Raw genomic sequence first — 23,212 nt, 5'->3', positions numbered from 1 at the left:
GCTAAACCCAGCATTACACAAACAAGGAAAAAATTCTACTCTCTTTATTATATAACAATTTTATTTTATAACTTTACCCATGAAGTATGATTTCATTATAAACTCAAATGAAAAACAAATCCTGGGTTTGAAGAGACTTAGGAAATAAGTTCTTTGTGTAATAATGTTCAGAACTAAGAATAAACATTCCTTCCTAGGCCAGAAGTCTCTGGAACCTATTCAGCCTCTGCTGCCTCTTCCCCTTCTCCACATTCAAACCGCACAAAGTCTACTACAGACACTCCCTGGGGCTGCACATACTGTCCCAACGTGATAGAGGGATCCAGCAAGTATGGCTGGGACAACATCTTGGTTTCTGCCTCTCCCCCAGGCTCATCCTCCAGGGAGCCAACAGAGAGAGGGGCCATGCCTACCACGTGCTGCCCAAGGCGGCGGCCAAGGTCTTCGAGGTTTGCTTTCCCCTCAGATGTCTCGCAGATGACCAGGGCCCCATACTTCCCCAGCACCAGGTTGTGGAGTGAAGGGCTGTGCATTTCTCCATGGACATAAGAGCCAACATAGAACCCAGCTGGCACCTTCACCCATGCAGCTCGTTTAAGAATCATGTTTTCTCCCAGTTTCCCTATAAAAAACAAAAACAAAAACAAAAACCACATTTCCAGAACATGATACCTGTGATAGTACCAAAATACACACAGAGGTGACCAAGTTTGGGAGACAGTCCTCTGCATTTCCACTGCGGGTATGAGATGGAGATACCATTTCCAGTTTAAAGAGGAAAAGGTGTGTGCAGGGAGCAGGTAGGGAAAATGGAGAGTACCTTTACGGAGCACCAACTATGTGACAGGCATGCTCTTATATATTATATAACGACATAGGCTATAATGCCACACATACCCTGGACTTGGGTCTCAGTTCTGCCTCTTACCAGCTTACCTTACCTCCCCTCTGTCACTCACCTTAAGCAAGTGACTTAATTACATAACCTCATTTACTAATTTATCAAGCCTTAGTGTCTTCATCTGTAAAATGGAAATACCACCACTTAAAATAACCCGAAAGCAGGATTATTGGAAGAAATATATAATTATGTAAAAGCACTTATTAGAGTGTTTGGCACATAAGTACTCAAATGCTGGCTACTGTTACTAAACTTAGGCTTAGATAGCTAAAGTAACCTACACGTACAAGGGTACACAGCTAACACATAGCACAGCTGAAATTAAAATGCAGATGTCACTCCAAAGCAATTAAGTATTATTTTTCTCACCAAATTACCATCCCTCACAAATGCCACCATGATACAGACAACTCCTGATCACCCACTTCATCAGGGAAAAGTCCACAACTAAAAGCCCCAGAAAATCCAAAATCCTGTGTCATCTGGTAGTTTCAGCTTCCTCTCATTAAAAAAAAAAAAAAAAAAAAATTAACATTTTCAGAGGTGCTTGGGAGAACCAAAAATGGATTTCAGTTTTCCCCTTTCTCTCAGGATGCTCTACCCTCTAAGAGAAGTTCAAATAAGCCAAAAGGTTGTAAGGAGTAGGAGAATAAACAAAGGGGTCCAGATAAATATCCCTGAATTAGCCATAAGTCATATCTGAAAGTCACAAAAGGGTAGTATCCACAAACCAGAAAGAATCTTAAAAGAGCTCAAAGCAGCCACCCAATAGTTAATTCCCAGAAATTGACAAGGATGAAACAACCAGTTCTTCCAAAATTTCTTAATAAGCCCCATACATGACTGTCTGCCTTGTTTCCCATCTATGACTCACTGAAACATTATACATACTTCAAGGCAACTCGATAAAAATTGATGCCTTGACTGGAAATGTTAGATGAGCAATATATTCCCAGCAATCTCAAAACCCAGCCTTACTTCCTTCCCTCCATCAAGGGCACCTAGGAAGAAGGCAAAATCCCCACTAGTCCCAACACAATGATCCAGATACAGTTCCTATAGCCAGTAAGTTCTGAAAGACTGTACCTTCACAAGTTCAGGATCAGGTGTTTTTAAAAAAAAAGAGCCCAAATTCCCAAAAATGATGCCCCTAAATTTCCCTGAATCCTTTTATAAAAAGGTGAAATGACCTTGGATTACTATCTCCCCTACTGCGTACAGAGAAGTAGTCAGCTGGAAGTCATAAGGTATCTCTGCCTGAAGATGTGCTTTGTTTGGTCAGCACAGTGATGCATGCAAGTGTGGAAATCATTTTAGTTTCAGACAGCTAAAAACTGAGATTTTTGTACACAAATCTAAATCCTTTTAAAGAAACTTTAAAATTCTGACAATACTGAAACCCCATTTCCCCGAGGGTAACAAATGGCTAGAGCTTGGTAAAGGTTCCCTTCAGCTGAGCATGTGCTTTTCAGGGTTCTACTGCTCCCTAACATCTAACACACAACCCACTGAGCACATTCATATTATCTCACCTTTTTAGGCACATGAGCTTGCAATTCTTGATATAGATTTGGAAGAATACCAAAGCTACAAAGAGATCCAGTTCTTAATTTCGAGGTTCCAGAATCCTTACAAATACTCACCAATTGCTAAGGCCAGCTGATCCTTGAGAGGGCCTTCCCTCTCAGGCCCAGCGGGAAGTTCAGAGAGCTCAGAGGAATTCAGGAAGCCCTAAATGCACCCACACATAAAAAAAAAAAAAAATGAACATGAATCAGTTTTGTACTACTCAAATGATAAAAAAGCTAGGCAAATATAGTCTATTTCTCAAAATATGATTTAAAACAAGTATAGATGATATTTTCATTAAGCCAAAGCCATTAAAAATTGGTAACAACAGATCATTTCAAAGAGAGCTTATGGGGCCAAAATCAGGAGCTCTTAATGCTATGACCTACTCAATAGTGCTATGTCTTCCTGAGGAGATATAAAGTTTTTTAAAGAATTGTTAACAGTTCCATTTTTATAAATATTTTATTCTATCACTATACCACCCCCAATTCCATCCCACACCTATCATCTGGCCTAACTTCTTAAAATGTAGTTTCCTAGAAATCAGGAATAATATTTGCATTATCAATCATAAAATATTAAAGCAAAAAGCCTGCAGATTGTTGGACTGCATAATGGTACAATCTAAAGGAGGGGAATTGGACAATAGCTCACAAAAGTATATACATTTTTATCCTTTGACCCTGCAATCCTATTTCTAGGAATTTACCCTGACAATACACTTTTAACAATATCAAGCATACACATGCACAATGGTATTCAATGAACAATTATTTCTAATTGTAAAATACTGGAAATAGCCTAAATGCCTGTTCATGAGAAAAGACTGGCTGAATAAACCATACAACAGCCATACAATGGTTTATTATGCAGCTTAAAAAAGAAAATAAAGAGAGGTCCATGAGCTGCTATGGAATATTTCCAGGCTATATTAAGTGAAAAAAGCAAATTAAAAGAGTATATAAAAATTATACCACCATTTTTAAGACGTATTTGTATAAATATGCTTATTTTTGTGAAAATACATAAGGGATAACCAGAAACCAATGAAACTGGTTTTCTATAGGAGTGGATAGGAAACAGGGTAGAAGGGAAAGAGGGAGTAAGGCATCTGTGTGTGTGTGTTTGTGTGTGTGTATTATTACAGTTAACTTTCAGAACCTTGTTAATGTTTTATACATTCAAAAATTAAATTAGCAGAGGGAGGCAAAGAAACTAACCCAAGTAACTTTTAATACAATCCTTTGACCACATAACTTCAATATAAAGACAAAAGGAATGTCAAAGAGCCCTGACCAGTGTGGCTCAATTAGTTAGGCATCACTCTGCGAAGCAAAGATCGCAGTTCGATTCCTGGTCAGGGTACATGCCTGTGTTTGGGGGCCCAGCCCCCACCCAGTGCACTTGCAAGAGGCAGCCAATTGATGTTTCTTTCTCACATCAATGTTTCTCTCCCTCTTTCTCTCTCCCTTCCCCTCTTTTTATTTGTTTTATTTTTTTAATTAATTAATTAATGTTTATTTTTAGAGAGAGGGGAAAGGAGAAAGAGAGGAAGAGAAACATCACTGTGTGGTTGCCTCTCACTTGCGCCCCCAACTGGGGACCTGATGTGCAACCTAGTCACGTGCCCTGCCTGGGAATCGAACCAGCGACACTTGGTTCGCAGGCCGACACTCAATCCACTGAGCCACAGCAGCCAGGGCCCCTCTTTTTAAAAATAAGTAAAATCTTTAAAAAAAAAGAATATCAAAGAAATCTTGAATTCCTTATCAAGGTTGTTATTTGCAGTGGTCAGGTATAGTAACTCTGAAACAATTTGGTGTGTAAGGTAACATCAGGTAAATAAATAAGTTGCTGAGAGGAGGAAGATAAAACAGAATGGGGGAAGAAAAAGAAGAACCCTGTGGTGCAGGACTAGAATTGAAACAGACACACACACACCCCTAGCTGTCTGTCAAAAGAACAGAGCAGCAATGACATCTCAGTAGAAATAAGAATACTTAATGCCCAGATCTTGGTTTCTAAAAACCATTCCCCCACTAAAAAGGATCAGCACTCCTTAGAGAGGTGAATAATTACATTGTTTGGGGCAAGAAAAATAAGACATGAGCCCAGAATATCCTGTATGCCAAAAAGTAAAGAACTACTCATAAAATAATGAGGATATATCAAAGGACAATGGAGTCAGCCTGCACAGGTTTGCCTTGCACTGCCGAAACCCAGGGATAATTTAAGCATTAAAATAAATAATGGATTATACAATGAATTGTAGCCTGTTGTATAAAGTAGGAATCCATGAGTCAATGTTGGTATTAAATAAATAGAGAAGTCTCTTTCTTACAGTAGAATGCCAACTAAGAAACTTTATATAAAAGAAATGATAAGAGTTAGAGAAATAACCATTATGCAACTATCATAGTAATAACTGATCTGCCAAGAATCATCAATGGATGCTAAAACTATAAGGTTAAGTTTTTTGGAAACTGGATGTTTATACATCTCAAAGAATCTCCCAAACGGGTAAGTTGTTAATTTCAAAGAGGAATATGACAGCTTTACAGTGAAGAAACTTGGCAGAAACTGCCTTAACCAAGCATTAATAATGGAACCAACAGTTACTATGTACCACTTGATATGACGTTCTGAGAAAAATACAGGATGTTGATTTACTATTCCTACAAAAATCCATATTCTGAGTCTAAATATGAGAAACATCAGACAAACCCAAATTGAAGGACATTCTACAAAAATGTCAATGTAATGAAAGGCAAAGAAAGGAAACTAACTCACAACTATCAACAACTGAATCTAAAAAATAAAAACAAAATCCAACTAAGCAAATCAGAATAGGAACAGAATCATATGTATGGGGATCATTTGGAGGATTATCAGCTGGGAGAGGACAGGAGGAGAAATGGGGAAATGTTGCAGGGATTAAGAAGCATAATTGGTTGGTACAAAATAGACAGGGGGAAGTTAAGAATAATATAGAAAAGGGTGAAGCCAAAGAACTTATATGCATGACCCATGGACATGAAATAAGGGGAGTGGGATTCTTGAAGGAAGGGGGGTACCGGGTGGAGGGGAGCAAAGGGAAAAAAAAAATTGGGACTACTGTAACAATATAATCAATAAAATATAATTTTTTTAAAAAAGGAAACTAAACAGATATGACAACTAAAACCGTGATGATAATAATATATATACAAAAACTGATAAAGCACCCAGGCCAGGTGGTTCAGTTGGCTGGAGCATCATCCTGTACACCAAAAGGCTGCACATTCAATTTCCAGTCAGAGCATATACCTAGGCTGTGGTTCGATCCCCTGATGGAGCCTGTATGGGAGGCAACCAATTGTTTCTCTTCCCACTCCACCCTTTCTCCCCCTTCCTCTCTCTGTAAGGTCAATAAACATATCCTTGGGTGAGGATTTAAAAAAAAAAAAATGATGAAGCAAATGAGGCAAAATGTTAACAAATGGTGACTCTGGATAAAAGTCTACTGTAGTTTACCATAGAATACTGGCAACTTCTCTGTAAGTTTGATTTTTTTTTTTTCCAAAATGAAAGTTTAAAAAAATAAAAATAAAAAGAGAAAAATAAATAAATAAAGCTAAAGGGACCAAAGTCCCCTGTTACAGATAACGAAACAGAAACACAATAAAATAAGTGAATGGCTCAGGGTTACAAATAGTTACTGGCAAAGTCAAGATTTAAATTTATAGTTCAAGTGACTCATGTACTCAATGTAATTCTAAAAGACAATCTCAACATAGTTTTCCATATAATGTCATTATTTATTGCCAGTAACAATTGGCATTTACCATGAGATTTCAAAAAGTAAATAGGAGAGAAAAGATGGTACTAAACAAAAAAATTGTGTAAGTAGTTGGTTCATTTCTACCTTGACAATAGAAGTAATCAAAGGCAAACAAATTATTCCTTTCTTGATTGCTCTATAGACAAGAATATCCTTACCCTCCTAAATTACACCTTCTTCAATACCTATTTAAGAATCCTTTCTTCAGGTCATCTAGATTTCTGAACACAAATCTGCACCTAATCTGACTGACTCCACCCCACTGGCATTCATTCATTCATTCAACACAGGTTTACTGAGCGTCAACCAAAGTGCTGGGCCCATTTCTCCTTCAAAAGACATAGTAGTTAAAAGACCAATTCCCTGCCTCATGAAACTTGTGTTCTATTGGGGAAGAAAGACAACATACAAATAAATAACAATGTAATACAGGTAACCCCCGTATAACACGGTTGTTAGGTTCCTAACAAATGCCATGTTATGCGAATCCATGTTATATGAAACAAAGAGCTAGTACAAAAAGGTGGGTTAGGTGCCAAAAATTAAAAAAAAACACTATTATATTTTTATAATTAAGAGAAATATCTCTATTAAAGCAATCTGCATCAAAAGTATTACATATTAATATGAATTAAGTAATATTTTCTTCATCATCACTACTAAGCTCCATTAACTTAATGCATTTTCTTTTTGACAAAATATCCTCATTCTCTGAGCTTTCTTCAGCATCATCTTGATTTCTATGCTCTACTTTTTGCAAAAAATCTGTTATTTTAGATTGCTTGCTTTTAGCTGAGAGATCTTTATAAAATACGGTGCTAAGCACTTCTGAAGTTCTCTCTTAAACTTTGTGTTCCTTTCAGTGCAAGGATCTTCATTTAAGAAATATGACTAACTGTTCAGCTAAGTCTAGAACTTTCTTTAGGCTTTTTAGAGTAAACTGTTTAACTTCCTCATTTTCATCAGTGCTATCGTCCCCTAAGTTATCTTGGCACATTTCAGATGTCATTCCCACCAAAACTGCTTCATCAGTTTCTTCTTCTACCAGCAATTCTTGGGTATCTTCTACAGTCATATAGTGAAAACCTTCCCCTCCTAAAGACTTAGCAAATTCTACTATTGCATCCACCCTGTTTTCTCCTGGCTCGATTAGATTTTCAGTTTGAATTGACTCTGACCATATATTTTTCCAACAAGCATTTAATGTTGTCAGTTTTATTTCTCTGATGGATGAGTTTATTAGCTCTTATCACATTCAGTATTGTATGGGGATTTCCCTAATTTCATGTTATAGGGAGTTTTCCCCAATTCTCTAGCCATGTTAGAGTGAAACTGTGTTATAGAAGTACCATGTTATATGGGGGATACCTGTACATAAACACTATAACAAAAATTTTTTGATGAAAAACCATAAATTTTTAATTTACTTAATAAGGGGACAGAGCCACAGGAGGAAGGGTATGGCTCTCCAAAAATATAACATTTAAGCAGGGACACGAAGTAAGAGACATGAGAATGTCTGAAAAAAGGGAACAACAAAGGCCCTAAAGGGGACTGGGGGGTGGAGAGGGTGGAACAAATGTAGCATGTTGGAGACATGTTAGAGACCCCCAAACTCACTTTACTGTATGTGGAGAGTTGATCCTTTAGGCTCTGACAATGCAACATGGTTCCAAGGGCTACTTGCTGGACCAATTGTTGAAATTTTAGATTTCTTGAAACAAAATCTGTCTCACAATTTACCTGTAGGAATGAATTGATATTGCTGTGTAAGTTATTTACTGACAGTTTCCAAAAGTGCTTTAAGGTCAGAGAGTAAACCAAGGTATTGACAGAACAAGCTGTAGGCTCAACAAAGCAGAAATGAATGACCCTAGCCCTGGTTGGCGTGGTTCAGTTGGTTGGACGTCACCGCAAAGCGAAAGGTCGCTAGTTTGATTCCTGGTCAGGCCACATGCCTGGGTTGTGGGCCAGGGCCCTGGTTATTGGGGGCACATGCAAGGCAACCAATCGATGTTTCTCTCACACGTTGCTATTTCTCTCCCTCTCTTTCTCCCTCCCTTCCCTATCAAATAAATAAATATCTAAAAGAAAATGTTTAAAAAGAATGAATCTCAGAAATTTAAATCTGTAAGTTTATCTCCAAGTTTGAGGCCAATAACTGAATGAAATGATTCCCTCTGTGTCCCTTAGTTAGTAATGACCTGCACATTCAGAAGATGGTTCCATAATGACCCCAAAGGACATACTACAATATCGCCATTTGCCTGTGGCTGCATGCCACAAACAACTCATTCTCCAGCCTCCACCAACTACAAACCAGTTTTGTCGTCAGCTTATTTTATCTCCTTCTCCATGCTAAACTCTAATCCACCCTTCTGATTCTTCATCAGTTGTGACCCTGAAAACTCTATAACAGCTACTCTCTATCCATCAACTAATGAATATAATTCCTAGCTTTAAAATCAAACTGGTCCAGGAAACAATCCGTGATGAGGTTTTAAGGCTACACCAGACTCACATTTAGGAGTACTATCCAAGACTGCTAGGCCTTTTCTCATCAACACATGTGTGCATTTCTAAACTTCAATGAATCCACAGCTAATAACTGTGGTCTCATGGGTTTAACTCAACTACCCTTTAAGGTTCTCAAACACCTCTTCCTGAAGAATGCAAGAGCCCTAACAGTAAGGCTCCGTTGGTTGAGCGTCCTCCCGCAAAAGTGAAAGGTCACAGGTACAATTCCCAGTCAGGGCACATGCTTGGGTTGTGGGTTAGATCCCCAGTTGGGGCACGCAGGAAAGGCAACTGAATAATGTTTCTCTCCCTCTCTTTTATTCTCCCTTCCCCTCCCCCTAAAAATAAATAAATAAAATACTTTAAAAAAGAAAATAAGCAAAGAGTCTATCACAAAGCTTTACACTGAAGGGACATCTGTTCCAGGTACCTGGAATTCTGACGACTTACCTCTACCAACACAGTCGTGTTTCCTTCCTGCAGCAGCCCAATCAGACCTTCTTTAGTCTTCCTGCCGTGGAGCTTGGCCGCTTTGCTCCAGCCCTCCTTCTGGGCCTGTTCATGGAGCCAGCTCTCTGCCTATAAATTGAAAAGAAATGGGACAGATGACAAAGTCACCGAATTTAGAACTGAACAGGACTCTCAAATATGTTCAGGTCCCCTGACTTTCTCTGCTTCTTCTCAATCCCGTGATAGAAACTGAAGTAATCTATCATTTACTGGCAGCCTATCACTAAATGCCAAATTGTGCCCCATGCTTTGGATAATATTAATCTTCACAACAACCTTACAGAGCAGATAGTAGTATTTTCATTACGTATACAAGAACAATGCAACTCGCAAAGATTAAATAACGTGTCCAAGGTCACAGGGTTAGTGTGAGGGTACCATGATTTTAGTCCTGCTCTGACTCAAAGCTTACACAGCCCTTTCAGCTCCAAGCAGCAGGGAACAGCACTGCTATCTGCAAGATGGAACGTCTGTTAACATGATCCTGAGTACTGCAATCGCTTCCTCGTTAGACGGAGTCAAAGGCCGAGGTTTTCATTTGAGTCAGAATCCTACCTAGAGGTCGGCCGTTATGAATACCAGACAGCGAGCTCCCTGAGGCTGAGATCCGGCCCCAGTATCCGCCCGGCTCCCTTCCCCCGCCTCCCACACACCTGTTTGAGATCCCCGCCACAAGTCTCCAGGGCCTTCTTGCAGTTTACGAAGGAATAGCCCGTTTTTCGCCGCAGCTTCATGAGGAGCTCCTTCCTGGAGGCCGAGGAAGACAGCCAGGGCCCAGCGTGAAATGTGTGCCATGGCTGGGGCGACTGAAGCGGAAGGAGCACTGCCTGGAGGGGGCAAGAAGAAAAGGATGAGAAGCAGAACGCACCGAGGCGCTCCGGGGCAGAAACCACGAGCCCGTGGAGGCGACCTTAGGAGGGCTGGGACCCCGGGCGTGGGGGAAAGGCAGCGCGTGGAAGCTGGACCGCGGAGAGGCAATGAGGTGGGAGGGAACGGGGGGACGGAGTCCGAAAAGGGGTCGGCGGTAGGGTCGCAGGGGAGACCTGCAAGGAAAGCAGGTCGGTGCAGGGGCCAAGACCCTTCACCGAGCAGCTGCCGGTCCGCGCAACCAGGCAGAGGCGCAGCGACCGCAGTAGGGACATTTCCCCAGCAGCCGCACAGAGCCGCAGGTCTGGAGCACGGGTGAGGCCACAGGCCTACGGCGTGGCGGTAGGGCCAAACCTCTCCACCCGAATGTGCCGAACGGGGATATCGCCACCTGCTGGCCGGAGGGAGCACACTCTCCTCCCCCTCTTGGCTTATTGAGCCGGCAGATTGAATCGCTCGCAAGTGAAATAGGAAACCATAAGACAAAGTCGTCACAAAATAACACTGTTTATTTCCAATGCTCTTTTATATTCATTACCCATTTATGACTCAAGACAAAATTGTGAGGTAGGTGGGTAGGTTCAGATATCTACCAGAGGTTACCTAGGAAGGTAGGGGCTCAGTCCCTTCAACGAACCCAATAAATATTTGTTGAATGAGCAAAATATTTGTTGAACACTATGGTGTGCCAGGAACTGTGCTAGGTTTCAGGGAATTAGATATAAGTAAACCACAGCCCTACCCTCCAAGGTAATCTAATGGTGAAAAAATAGAGAGCAGACACATGACCACACAAGAGACGGTTAAGTCTCATACGATGAACATTTAAAGGGTGTCAAAAGAGAAAGAAATCACATCCAAATAGAAGACTCAGAAAAACTTTTTTTCAGGATAGAGACTAAGAGTAATGAAGGTTATGACAGAAATAGCCCTTTCAGGGAGGGAATCATCAAAGAGAATGAAAAAAGAAGTCAGGGAACCTTGATGTAGATTTAGAGAACAAAGTAGATCTTTTGTAATTTGGCCCAAGGTTGCAATACATTTTGGAAGTCAGTAGGAAATGAAGTAGAGGTCATTTGGGATTATACCAGGTAGACTGAGTACCAAGCAGAGGAGCTTATTCTTGCTTCTGTAGGCAGCAGCAGAAGCTAATCAGGACTGATTTTAGAAAATTACAAGAGTTGGAGGCCAGGTGGCCAGAGGATGTGCTATGTAGCCCAAGGAGTTACTACAGTGGGAAGAGAAAAGAGGTGAAAACAAAACACATTGGGAAGGAAGGACTGACAGGACTTGGGAACCTAGATAAAAAGAAAAAGAAAAACCTAATACTTCGTGATCGGGGCCCCAACTCCAAAAAGGATGAAGAAACTACAGGCCAAAAGACAGCTCTGCTGCCTATCCCCAGCTTCAGGTCTGGGAGGACTTGACCCACTTAGACCCATGGTCCCATCAGACTATCTTTAGAAGCAAGAAGTGGGTAGTCTGAGACTTCTTACTTCCCAACACACCAACAAAAGCCTGGGTTCTTTGGATGTAGAAGAGATCTTTAATAATCATGTGTCTTTCCCTTTAAAAATAGTCCAGTAGAACCCTGGCTGGTGTGGCTCAGTTTGTTGGAGCATCGTCCTATAACCAAAAGGTTGTGGGTTCAATTCTCACTCAGGGCACATATCTAGGCTGTGGGTTTGATCCCTGGTCCAGCTGCATAAGATTCCTGGTCTGGGCACATTTGGGAGGCAGCCAATTGATGTTTCTCTCACACTGATGCTTCTCTCTCTCCATTTCACTCTCTCTAAAATCAATGAAAAAATGTCCTCAGGAGAGGATTAAAAAAAAAATTCCAGTAGGAATCTGGCAAAAAATCTATTCTGTATAAAAAGACAACAGCAGGACTAGAAGTGATCAGTGATTCACACCCCATTTACCTCCCCTTCTCCTAAAAACCCTGGATATCCTCCCATCATCCTTTGCTGAGAATAAGAGCTAGGAACTTCCTTTATGCTCTAAGCCAGTGCTGCTAGGACTCTAGGATTCCTAGCAAGCAAGCACCTCCCTAACCTACCCAAGAGTATCTGGGAAAACTAAGAGGGAAGGAGGAAAGAGAAGAGCAAGGGAAATCCATCCTTTTTGGTCCTTATGTTTCTGGCTTTGGAGCTGTTGTCATTCCTTCAGTAAGACAAGGGGTTCGAAGAAGGGTGACATCAAGCAGGCCTTGGTTCCCTGTGTCTGGCCCTATAGATGTTGACATTTTCATCCTCATTCCGCTGAGCCAGTTCCAGTTGGAAATGCTGGGGCAGGAGATGCTGAAAGAAGCTCTCTGTCCCATGCTCCTCTCTCATCTTGGAGGCCAGATAGATGGTGCCATGGGGCCCACACAGGTGTTGGAGGGTCCCCAGCAGCCGTGGGAAGGTGGGCTCCAGATACACGATATCAGCCCCGAGCACAAAGTCATAGTCACCAGGGAAGACATGCTGATCAATCCCCCAAGACAAGGCGCGGACCTGGGCCCGGCCTCCAGCTGGCACATTTGCCTGGACGTTGCCCTGGATCTGTTCTAGGGCCAGGGGCAGGTCAGTGATGGTAACATCCCCCCCTGAGAGAGAGGAAGGAGAAGAAATGCAAGTCAGAGGGACCAATAAAGGGGTCTCTGCTCTTGCCCAGAAGGTCCAGAGGCCTCAGGGCCTAGAGGACAATGTCTTGACAAACCAAAGTCCACCCTTTTGCTTTCAGTTGCCCTAACCTCCATCTTACCCACTGCCATTCTCATTACTCTACATTTTACAACATCAACATTCTCTCTGAGCTAATCTTCAACCCCTCTGCTCAAAACACAACAATCATATGTCAGCAGAAGCTTGGGAGGCACTAAGCTGGAGACAAGCTATGCACCCACCCCCTACTGACACAGACCAGGCCTTCAAGGGTCTGGAAAGCTTCCCAGAAGACATGACCTCAGTGAGCCTTAAAGGACAAGTCAGAGTTAGTCAGGTGGAGTTTTCCAAGCAGAGAAGAGAGAGGACAAAGGCCTGGTGGTGAGGCAGCACAGAGTATTCAAGGAAGGCTGGATCTTAGATAATGTGGAAGGGAGGAGAAAAGTGTCAAGACATGAGAGTAAAGGGAAAAAATGATTATGACATGCTAAGGAGATTCAGCCTTGATCCTGAGGGAGATAGGTTTTAAGTGTAGAAGTAGAGGGTGAACATAATTAGATTAGCATCTCGGAAAGCTTCATTCATGCAATAAATATATGTATTGAGCATCTAAATTCTGTAGATACAGTGGTAAGCAAGACAAAACCTTAGTCTTCCTAGAGTTTTATCCTAGAGGTAGAGATACACTAAGTACTGCAAATCTCTTTAATCACAACCACGATGACCGTTAAGAATTCATTCATTGCCCTGGCTGGTGTGGCCCAGAGGATTGAGCACTGGCCTGAGAACCAAAGGGTTGCCAGTTTGATTCCCAGTCAGGGCACATACCTGGGTTGTGGGCCAGGTCCCCAGTTGGGGATGTGCAAGAGGCAACTATACATTGATGTTTCTCTCCCTCCCTTCCCCTCTCTCTAAAAATAAATAAATAAAATCTTTTTAAAAAAATCATTCATTCATATTTATTATGTGCCTATCTATATACCAGGTGCTGAGAATACAACAGTAAGCCAATCTAGATGAGAATCCCTCTGTTCATGGAATTTACAATCTAGTGGTGGGAAATGGACAACAAAACACATAACATACACTGTAAATCAGATAGTAATGAGTGCTCTTTTGAAGGAATTATCAAGCAGGGAAGGAGAATAAGAACTGCTTGAGAGACAGGCAGGGAATATAATTTTAAATGGGATGGCTAGGGAAACCCTTACTGAGGAGATAAGTTTGGGCAAAGACCCAATGGAAGTGATGGAACAAACCACTCAGGCTAAAATGTACCAAATGAGGGACCACCAAATGCAAAGACCTTGAGGCAGGAGTTTGCCTGGCAGGCTTGAGGAGCAGCAGGAAGGCCAGTGGCTGGCACAGAGTAACTGAAGGAGATAAAAGTGGGGACCAGATCCTAACCAGGGCCTTTTCAGGAGGCTGTGAGAAATCTGGCTTTTAGTCTGGGCGAGATAAGAAGCTGCTGAATAATTTTAAATGGAAGAATGACACACACTGAGTTATGCCTTCAAAGGGTTACTCTGGCCCTGGTTGGTGTGGCTCAGTGTACTGAGCACCGGCCTGCAAACCAAAGTGTCGCTGGTTCGATTCCTAGTCAGGGCACATGCCTGGGTTGCGGGCCAGGTCCCCAGTTGGGGGCTCATGAGAGGCAACCACACATTGATGTTTCTCTCCCTCTCTTTCTCTCTCATTTCCCCCTCTCTAAAAATAAATAAAAATATTTTTAAAAAAACAAACAAAAAACAAAAAAGCAAAGGGTTACTCTCGCTGAGAAAAGACAGCAGAGGGACAAGCTCAGAAGCAAGGAGACCAGTTAGGAGGTAGCTGCAATGACCGCCCATGAGGTGACGGTGGTATGACCAGGACAGTAGCAATGTCTAAGAAATGGTTGACAAATATGAGATCTTGCTTCCCAGTGTACGTCGTCATTTGGGTCAAATACATTCTTATTAAAAATTCTCTAAAAAGAAAAATGAAATGGTTGGATCATGAATATATTTTGAGGGTAGAGTCAACAGAATTTGCTGACAGATTAGATATGAAATATTAGAAAGAGAGAGAAATTGAGCCTGGCACCAAGATGTTTGTTTTGGCCTGACCAGTTAGAAGACTGAACTGCCATTCATTTAAATGAGGAAGACTTCAGGAGCAGGACTGGACAGGAAGATCATGAGTTTGTTTCTGAACACATTAAATTTGAGATGTCTGTCAGACAAGTACACAATATCGGAGTAGCAGGAGGCTACACAAACAAGTCTGGAGGTGGAAATGGGCAAGTCAGAGCATCAGCAGCATGGAAAGGGCATTTAAAGCCCTGACATGATGGGACTGCATGGGAGCGAGTGCGACAGAAAAGGGAAGGGCTCACAGCACATCTCCTAAGCCCTGAGGCACTCAAATTTTCAGTTGTGAAGATGAAAAGAAACCAACAAAGGAGAATGGAAAATAGTGCCAGCAAGGTGGGCAGAAACTAGAAGTGTGGTGCCTTGGAAACCAAAGGAAATGCTTCAAGGAGGAAGGAGTGTCAAAGGCTGTAAACTTAAGAAAGGTGGGCTCATAACTGACTCCTGTGTTTAACCACATGGTGTTGGAAGTGAAGCTCACAGCTTTGACCAGAGCAGCTGGAGTGGATGGGGCATGGAGTGGGGGACAGGGTTGTCTACTTGAAACGGATTGAGGGAAGAATAGGAAGAGGAGAACTACAGACAGTGAGCATTAACTCTTGAGGAATTTTGTTGTAGAAGAGAAATGGTGTGGTACCTGGAGGTTTATGTAGGATCTAGAGTTTTTCTGAAATAGAAGAAATTATGGTATATTTACGTATTGACACACACACACACACACACACGCACACACACAGGGAATGATCCAAAGAGAAGGAAAATCTGATAATGCGTGAGAGATGTGGGAGGAGAGGTGTTTACTAGAACAATGTCTTGGAGTAGATGAAAAGGTTTAATTTCTCCTGATGAGTGGAGAGCTTGACCTTAGCTAGGAGCACAGCATTCATTTGTGATATACATACCACAGAAGAGAAGGCAGCACATACAGACCCAGACGCAGTTAGGTGAGTAGATGTTCTGATAGGAGCATGTGGACTTTTTCTATGAGAAAATAGAAGCAGTCGGAAGAGATAGGAAACAAAGTCATCAGCTGAGGATGAAGACAGGGGAGGAAGCATTTGGAGGTTTGAAGGGTAAGAAGGTACAAATCAGATGTTTAGGAGAGAAAAATAAGTGAATGAGGGAGGTGTAATATGCTAGCTGGGTAGCACTTAAGGATGCACCTGAGGTTAGTAACAACAAATTTTAAATGAAACCAGTCAGCACAGTTGTGAATATACTAGGAGGGCCTAAGCTAGGCTGGGGGCAGCAGTGCCAAGGAGGCCTTCCTTTAGAAGTGATGTTTGAGTTAAGCATTAAAGAATGCATATGTATTAATCAGCTGGTACAAGGATTTCAGACACAGAGTGAAGCCTGTGTGAAGGCTCTAAGGAAGGGAACACCAAGATAGACTTGAGGCCCCGGCTGGGTAGCTCAGTTGGTTAGAGCAGCATCCGATATGCCAAGGTTGTGAGTTCAATCTCCAGTCAGAGCACATACAAGAATCAACCACTGAATGCATAAGTGGATGGAACAATTTGATGTTTCTCTGTCTCTTTCTCTCTCTCCCTCTTCTTCTCTCTCCAAAATCAATTAAAAAGAAAAAAAAAAAAAAAAAAAAGATAGGCTTGAGGAACTGAAAAGGGTAATAAGTAGCACAAGGCATACAGGAAGGGAAGGGAGAGGCAGAGAAAGAGGCTAGAGAGGGAGGCAGGGCCTTAGAGGTTATGCTAAATGTGTTTGTTCTATTCTGAAAGCAACAAGAAGCTATGAAAGATGGAAGTGGGGGGATGGGATGATCAGAGTTACATTTTTAAAAGATTGCTCTGACTGCTGAGTAGAGTGGGCAGAGGTGTAGGCGGTGGTAAGGAGTCAAAGCAGGAAGACCAGTTTGACCAATTGCGGTAGTTTAGGCAAGTAATGGTGGTGCCATGGACTGGGGAGCTGTCAGTATCAATGGGAAAGCATGAGATTTACAATATTCTTAGGAGGTAAATCAATATGACCTGAATAATGAATATGGGGTTGAGAAAATGAGATGTGTCAAAGGTGATGTCTAGGTAGTCCACTAGGCAAATAGTGGTTTGATCCACTGTGATGGGGAAGTCTGAGGAAGAAACACATTTGGTGGGGGAAGGTCACAAGATCAAGTTTTAGCATAAGCATACCAAACTTCCCCATCTGAAAGCTCTAATGAAAATCCAAGGAAGGTGGCAGTGGCCTGAATTAGAGATGGTGGGGAGAGTAGAAAACTGGGGAAGCATTAAGGATATATAACTCATAGGACTGGCTGATTGCCAGGATGTGAGGGGAGAGGGGAAGAGACAAGACAACAGTCAGATTTCTGACTTGGCAGCTGAATAGGGGTCAAAAGAGGAGAATCCAGCTTAGAAGTAAGTGAAAGTAGGTGTTCCCAACCATGTTACTCACCCTTCTCCCATCTTAACATAACTACCCACCTCTCATTCACCCATCCTTCATGGGAACTACTGCTGACACTCCTTCAGTCCTCTTTGAGCCTGCTAAGTTCACACTGTTCACCTCTTTCCCTTCTGACAGAGCTTCTTCAAGGGAGACATGGCCAAAGTATGTCCACTGGCTCGGTGCATACCTCACCAGAGTTCTTACACTGTAACATCTTCCCTGTCTTCCCCACTAGACCATGAGCTCCTTGGGGAGAGGAAATCTGTCTTACTTGTATCATAATACTGAGCATGACTCCTGGCACATAGAGAATTCCAAATACATGCTGAATGAATGAACAGAAGAACAAGTGCCTGCCTCTGGGAAGATTTCCCTGAATGTTAACCTAGTCATGTCTCTCCAAACAAGGACATGTTAATTTGTGTTTCTGGAGAGATGACATCATAAGTGTTCGTAAATGAATATTTCCAGTGTAAGGTTTTGCCCTACTATCAGATTATAAATTAAGCAAATGTTTCCTTCGCAGTCTTTGGTTCTTGACAAAAGTGAAGCAAAGTTTTTCTTACCTTTTCCCTTCCTAACTGTGTGATGCCTAATTCCTACTCCACTTTCCAGAAAACACATCTTACCCCTCAGAAACTCTTAAGCCTTCTCTCAAGCAATCAAAACCTTAAAAATCTAAAAAATACTCCTAATAAAGTTATAAAGCACTCATGGGGTTTAATACCCACAAGTTACTTTCCTTACAAGGTGCCCCCAAATACACATCTTGCCAGAAGACCACGTCCAAAGCAAAGGAGCTCTTAAGTAACAGTATGGTCCATGAAATCACAAAAAGAAAAAAAGATAGGAAAAAAAAAATCCCTTCTATTAAGGCCTGCCAGGTTTTTAAATCCTGCCCCCAAATCAACTACCTTGGGTGCTCTGACAGCCAATGAGCCCTGCCTGCCACACAAAAGCAGGCCGCGGGGACTTTGTTTAAAACAAACAACAACAACAAAAAAAACAAAACAAAAAAAGTACTGGGCTGGTCCCAAATCATTTCCCAGAGAAGAATTCAGGAAGTGGCAATTTCTCCACCTCCCCGGTTCCTGCAATCCTCTCCCTCCAGAAAGTTCACGCACCCTGCAGCGCCGCCAAGATCCCCACGATGCCGGTCCCCGCGCCCAGTTCGATCACCTTCTTGTCTCGGAAATCCACATTTTGATTTTCGAAATAGTTGCACAGACTCAGAGCCTATAGGAGAAAAAATTTTAAAAAGAGGGGGTAAAAAAACAGTCGCGGGGTAGCTCCATATGGCAAAGGGAGAGTCCGAGGTCTGGACTTTCGGCGGATCCTCAAGCCAGGGCCACCCACTCCTCACCGCATCCCACACGCGCGCTGCCACCCCAAGGCGGGACCCGAAGTTCTGCGTGATGCTCAGTACGTGCCCACAGAAACAGAACCGGCTCTTCTCCGAGTAAGAGTCTGCGAAGAGCCCGACCTCCCGCGGGAACACCGATTCGGGCTCGGGTGCCGGATCTGGGCGGAGGTCCGCCATCTGGTCCAGAGAGTTCGGGATGCCACGGTCTGTCCTGGGAATCCCGGATCTGGAGTAGGATGGGGGTTGGAGGCCCTCGGGCCGTCTCGGCTGCCCCGTGGCACCGAGCCCCGCCTCCCTGAGTTTGCCCTCCTTCCTCCAGTTTGACTTCCTGGAGGTGAAATAAGGAGCTACCCCTCCCGCTCCGGTCCCCAGCCCATACCCGACAGGACTCACGCAGGTCAGACCCAGCAGTCTGGTCCGAGACCGGGAGAGAGGGGAGCGGCGCGAGGATTAACTCTACTGTAGGAAGTGGGGTCCCCAGACCCCTTTTACCTGCGTGACACACGGGTTCCTGCAACCAGGATGGCAACCCAGGCTGGGCTGACGCAGGCTACGGAAAGAGGCTGGGCGCCGGTTCTGGCTTTGCCAGCCCCGTTAAAGACTTAAGGTTCAGAGGCGCCTCGCTGCCCTGGCCCACTCAGGGCCTCCCCATCCAGTCCCGCGGAATTATCTCTTGGGGCCTTTAAGGGGTGGGAGCTGTCTGTGCGTCATTAGCGTGCGCCGCAGGCCTTGGTCTCCACGTGGGTTCGGTAGAGAAACTCGGGCCGAGGATCATGGCGGGAGCCGAGGCCCCGCAGCCGCAGAAGCGCTACTATCGGCAACGTGCTCACTCCAACCCCATGGCAGACCATACGCTGCGCTAGTGAGTAAGCAGGGCAGGGGGCAGGAAGGAGGGCGGAATACTCTCGGAAGGGCCCAAAGCAGACCGGGAGAGCGACCGTACTGGGACAGCTGGAAGGGTTCAGGATAGACCCGGGAGGATCGTCTGCGTGCAGTCAGTTTTGGGGGTGGGTTGGGTCGCGTCGACTTGGCAGTGGGCGGGGTTGGCGGGTTGGAGGGGGCGTGGCGTTCTGGCCAAGCCTAGGTGGGGGTGTTAAGTCTGGCCGGAGAAAGAAGCTGTCACTGACACTAGAGCGATGGCGGCAGAATGCCCTGTACATCTTAAGGTTTCCTTTGTCGAATTTAACAAAAAGACAAACACCCAATCCTGCCCGCACCTTATTCCATCCATTTCACACGGAGCACGCAAACAAAGTAAGATCCCAGTGCCTTAGGCAGGCAGTCTCAGGGAGAAGGGGAACTTGTGCCCCAGAACTTGTGCCCAGAGTCAGTTATATCAACCCCTAATTACAGAGATGGGCGGGTCTGCAGTCATGGACCTCATGATGGGCCTGTGATTCACAGGGTGGTTTCCACTGTTTCTCCTAGAGGCCACAGGTCCCACTGTTTAAAGAATTTTTGAGAAACCCTCCTGTCTGCTTCCCACCCTTACCACCCACCCACACACTTGTAAGTACCATTTCTGCAATGATATAGCCATCCTCATGTTTCTCACGTCTTCTCTCCAACAGCCCTGTGAAGCCAGAGGAGATGGATTGGTCTGAGCTATATCCAGAGTTCTTCGCTCCACTGACTCAAAATCTGAGCCACGATGACCCAAAGGATAAGAAAGAAAAGAGAACTCAGGCCCAAGTGGAGTTTGCAGATATAGGCTGTGGCTATGGTGGCCTGTTAGGTAACATTCTGCCTGGCCCTTTCTCTAGGCAAGGAGAGGCAACACCTAGGTTCTGCCACCTCAGCAGTTTGGTGGGGGCTATAGTTGGCCTTTCCCCTTCGGACCAGACACTGATGCTGTGACATCAGCATGGAGAGTCTCCACCTTCCCTCTACTCTGGGTCTGTGGCCTTTGCCCTGGAGAAGGGAGGGGGCTGCCTCAAATGCCTTTAGAACTTGGGTTGTCCAGTCTAGCCTTGCCCCTGGCTCTAGTCACTACGTGAGCCATTTCACCTGCCAAGTACCGGGTCAGTGAGCTGGTAAGCACAAGCGTCAGAGATTAGCCACTGTGGCCAGTGATCCTGAACTGTCTTTCTCAGGGATTCCACCACTCCTCCCTTCCTCACTAGAACTCATTCCTTCTGTTCCACTCTCCTGTTTTTGAGTTCCTCTTGTATGTCTGTATTGCCCCAGACATGCTTGCTGAGCCACTTCTCTATTTTTAGATCTTCCCAAAGAGATAAGGAAATGACAGAGAGGAATAGTGTGGTACTTGGTGGCATAAACTTTGGTTCAAGTTCCAATTCTGTCTCTTAGCTCTGTGACCTTGGCATTTCTGACCCTCAGTTTCCTCATATTCACAATTTACCACAGAGTGCTTAAAGGATGAAATGAGAGAATGTGTAGAAACACTAAAACACTTGGAAATATGCATGTATTCCCAGGCCCTCCCACTTCCAGTCCTGCCAACAATTTTCGGATCTCCCCAAGCCTTCTCCAGTATGGAACAATCCGTATAGATATTTCTCTGTCCACACTTGCCATTCCTGATTTTGGTGGTTGCAAATTGAGGTTTCCTTTCCTGTACTGACTGCTTTGAAGTTCCTGCAGTATGAGGTTGATGATTCCATTCCTATTTCTGTATCTAGTGGAACTGTCACCACTGTTCCCAGACACACTGATTCTGGGTCTGGAGATCCGGGTAAAGGTCTCAGACTATGTACAGGACCGGATTCAAGCCCTACGAGCAGCTCCTGGAGGTGGCTTCCAGAACATCGCCTGTCTCCGTAGCAATGCCATGAAACACCTTCCTAACTTCTTCTGCAAAGGCCAGGTGGGGAGGGGCCCTGAGGGTTTAGGCTGGTAGGAAGGTGGGACGTGGAGGCCAGGCTCTCACAACCCAGTCGGTGCATATCTGTCTCACAGCTGACAAAGATGTTCTTCCTCTTCCCTGACCCACATTTCAAGCGGACAAAGCACAAGTGGCGAATCATCAGTCATACATTGCTGGCAGAATATGCCTACGTGCTGAGAGTTGGGGTGAGTTGGGAGTGGAAGGGAGGGTGGAGTGAGTGACCTATTCAGGGATCTTCCACTAAGAATTCAGTGGGGGTACATCCCATCATCTCACTCTTCAATTGCATGCAGTCCCCCTGATTTTGCCTATTCAGGGACTGGTATATACTATAACTGATGTGCTGGAGCTACATGAATGGATGTGCACCCATTTTGAAGGGCACCCCCTGTTTGAGCGTGTGCCTCTGGAAGAGCTGGTAAGTTGGGGGCCTAAGGGAAATTGTGAAGATACAGGCCCATTCCACAGTGGTTCAATATTCTTTGAATCCAGCTCAGTGCCAAAGGGATGGGATGGGAGTCTTGGGGCCGGAGGTGGACAAGGACTTATTGGATCGTTCTCCCAGAGTGAAGACCCCATTGTGGGACATTTGGGCACCTCAACCGAGGAGGGAAAGAAAGTCCTACGTAATGGAGGAAAGAATTTCCCAGCCATCTTCCGAAGAATACAGGATCCTGTCCTCCAGACGATGACCCCCAGTCCTCCCCCTTCTGGTCCCTGACTGTTTACCTTGCTTTATCTGGACTCCATATTCCAGAAATTAGATCAACTTCCTGGACCTTCCCAGCTGAGACCGTTGGGACTTAGAGGCAACAGTCTCTCAAAGAAGTTGGGGAACTACCCATGGCAGAATCCTCTTTTCACAACTACCCTTGCCTCCTCTCACCTTCCTGACCCTCTGTTGCCTTCAGAAAGCAAAGGAAGCTAACTGGGAAAGTCAGAAGACCTTGGATGAGAAGGGGTGTTTGGGAGGGTGTGGGGTCTTACACTCTATTAGCACTTCCTTCTCCCTCTGGGATCTTTGGAGTGAGGAATACAATTTTCCGCTGTCCATCTAAACTGCCTCCTAGGTTCAAATCACCTGTCCACGTATGTGTCCTTTGCAGTCCTGGGGATAACACATACAGGGGTACATGCCCATGCTGCTATTTCTCAGGGAAGACTAGACTGTGTATCAGGTGCCTCCTCACATCCTCTCCCTGCCTAGGACTTGGACTGGGGGACCTATGCTCCCTTTATTGTGGGACTCTGAAGAGTCCCAGGAGTGTAGAGTTGGAGACCCTCTCCTTATTCATGTTGACCTTCATTCCAGAACTTCAGGGCTGACTGGCTGGTACAGAGCCTGATGGGGGTGGGGTGAGGGAATAAGGAGCAGAGAGCTAAACTGTGGAGGATTCTGAGCTAAAAGTGGAAAGGGGTTGCTGACTAAAAAGCCCCCCCACACACACACACACAAAAGAGGCAGTCAGCTGGAGATTCAGGCACTGCTGTGTCCAGCAGTCCAGAGAAATCTCTCAGCTTCTCTAATTTGCAAAAATTCCTTCATTTCTGCTCCTCATGCCCCAAATTCCCATGGCTAGGACAGGGCTTATTTACCTAAAAGGACCCCACCCACACACCTCCCCAAGAAA

General features: G+C 44.2%; 3 protein-coding genes across 7 annotated transcripts; 1 reads left to right on the top strand and 2 right to left on the bottom strand.

Moving 5' to 3' along the window:
- Positions 1-13: 13 nt before the first annotated feature.
- Positions 14-10,532, bottom strand: TSFM (Ts translation elongation factor, mitochondrial). Of its 2 annotated transcripts, none has more exons than XM_090273524.1 (6): positions 10,364-10,532; positions 9,974-10,147; positions 9,261-9,389; positions 7,914-8,036; positions 2,545-2,632; positions 14-622 (listed from the first exon to the last, which is right to left on the bottom strand). In XM_090273524.1, exons 1-6 carry the CDS (start codon positions 10,460-10,462, stop codon positions 216-218), a joined length of 1,020 nt encoding a protein of 339 aa, XP_090129650.1. In that variant the 5' UTR covers positions 10,463-10,532; the 3' UTR covers positions 14-215. The 2 variants fall into 2 exon arrangements, with proteins under 2 accessions (XP_090129650.1, XP_090129651.1); XM_090273525.1 differs by having other exon boundaries at positions 10,406-10,532.
- A 146-nt stretch (positions 10,533-10,678) lies between these two features.
- On the bottom strand, positions 10,679-19,257 carry EEF1AKMT3 (EEF1A lysine methyltransferase 3). 2 transcript variants are annotated; one of them, XM_090273530.1, is made up of 4 exons: positions 19,226-19,257; positions 18,734-18,959; positions 18,495-18,606; positions 10,679-12,780 (listed from the first exon to the last, which is right to left on the bottom strand). In XM_090273530.1, exons 2-4 carry the CDS (start codon positions 18,908-18,910, stop codon positions 12,389-12,391), a joined length of 681 nt encoding a protein of 226 aa, XP_090129656.1. In that variant the 5' UTR covers positions 18,911-18,959; positions 19,226-19,257; the 3' UTR covers positions 10,679-12,388. The 2 variants fall into 2 exon arrangements, 1 of the variants encoding a protein (XP_090129656.1); XR_016510490.1 differs by lacking the exons at positions 10,679-12,780; positions 19,226-19,257 and having other exon boundaries at positions 18,545-18,606; positions 18,801-18,862.
- Positions 18,963-22,640, top strand: METTL1 (methyltransferase 1, tRNA methylguanosine). 3 transcript variants are annotated; one of them, XM_090273528.1, is made up of 6 exons: positions 18,963-19,595; positions 20,305-20,468; positions 21,376-21,560; positions 21,695-21,766; positions 21,898-21,999; positions 22,147-22,640. In XM_090273528.1, exons 1-6 carry the CDS (start codon positions 19,507-19,509, stop codon positions 22,300-22,302), a joined length of 768 nt encoding a protein of 255 aa, XP_090129654.1. In that variant the 5' UTR covers positions 18,963-19,506; the 3' UTR covers positions 22,303-22,640. The 3 variants fall into 3 exon arrangements, with proteins under 3 accessions (XP_090129654.1, XP_090129653.1, XP_090129655.1); XM_090273527.1 differs by having other exon boundaries at positions 19,039-19,595; positions 21,653-21,766; XM_090273529.1 differs by having other exon boundaries at positions 19,048-19,130; positions 21,653-21,766.
- Positions 22,641-23,212: the final 572 nt, after the last annotated feature.

Source organism: Furipterus horrens, unplaced genomic scaffold (genome assembly GCF_987537825.1).
Source record: "Furipterus horrens unplaced genomic scaffold, mFurHor1.1.pri manual_scaffold_4, whole genome shotgun sequence".
Taxonomy (NCBI): Eukaryota; Metazoa; Chordata; class Mammalia; order Chiroptera; family Furipteridae; genus Furipterus; species Furipterus horrens.
Note: the sequence above shows the minus strand (reverse complement) of the source record. Positions and strands in the feature narration are given on the sequence as shown.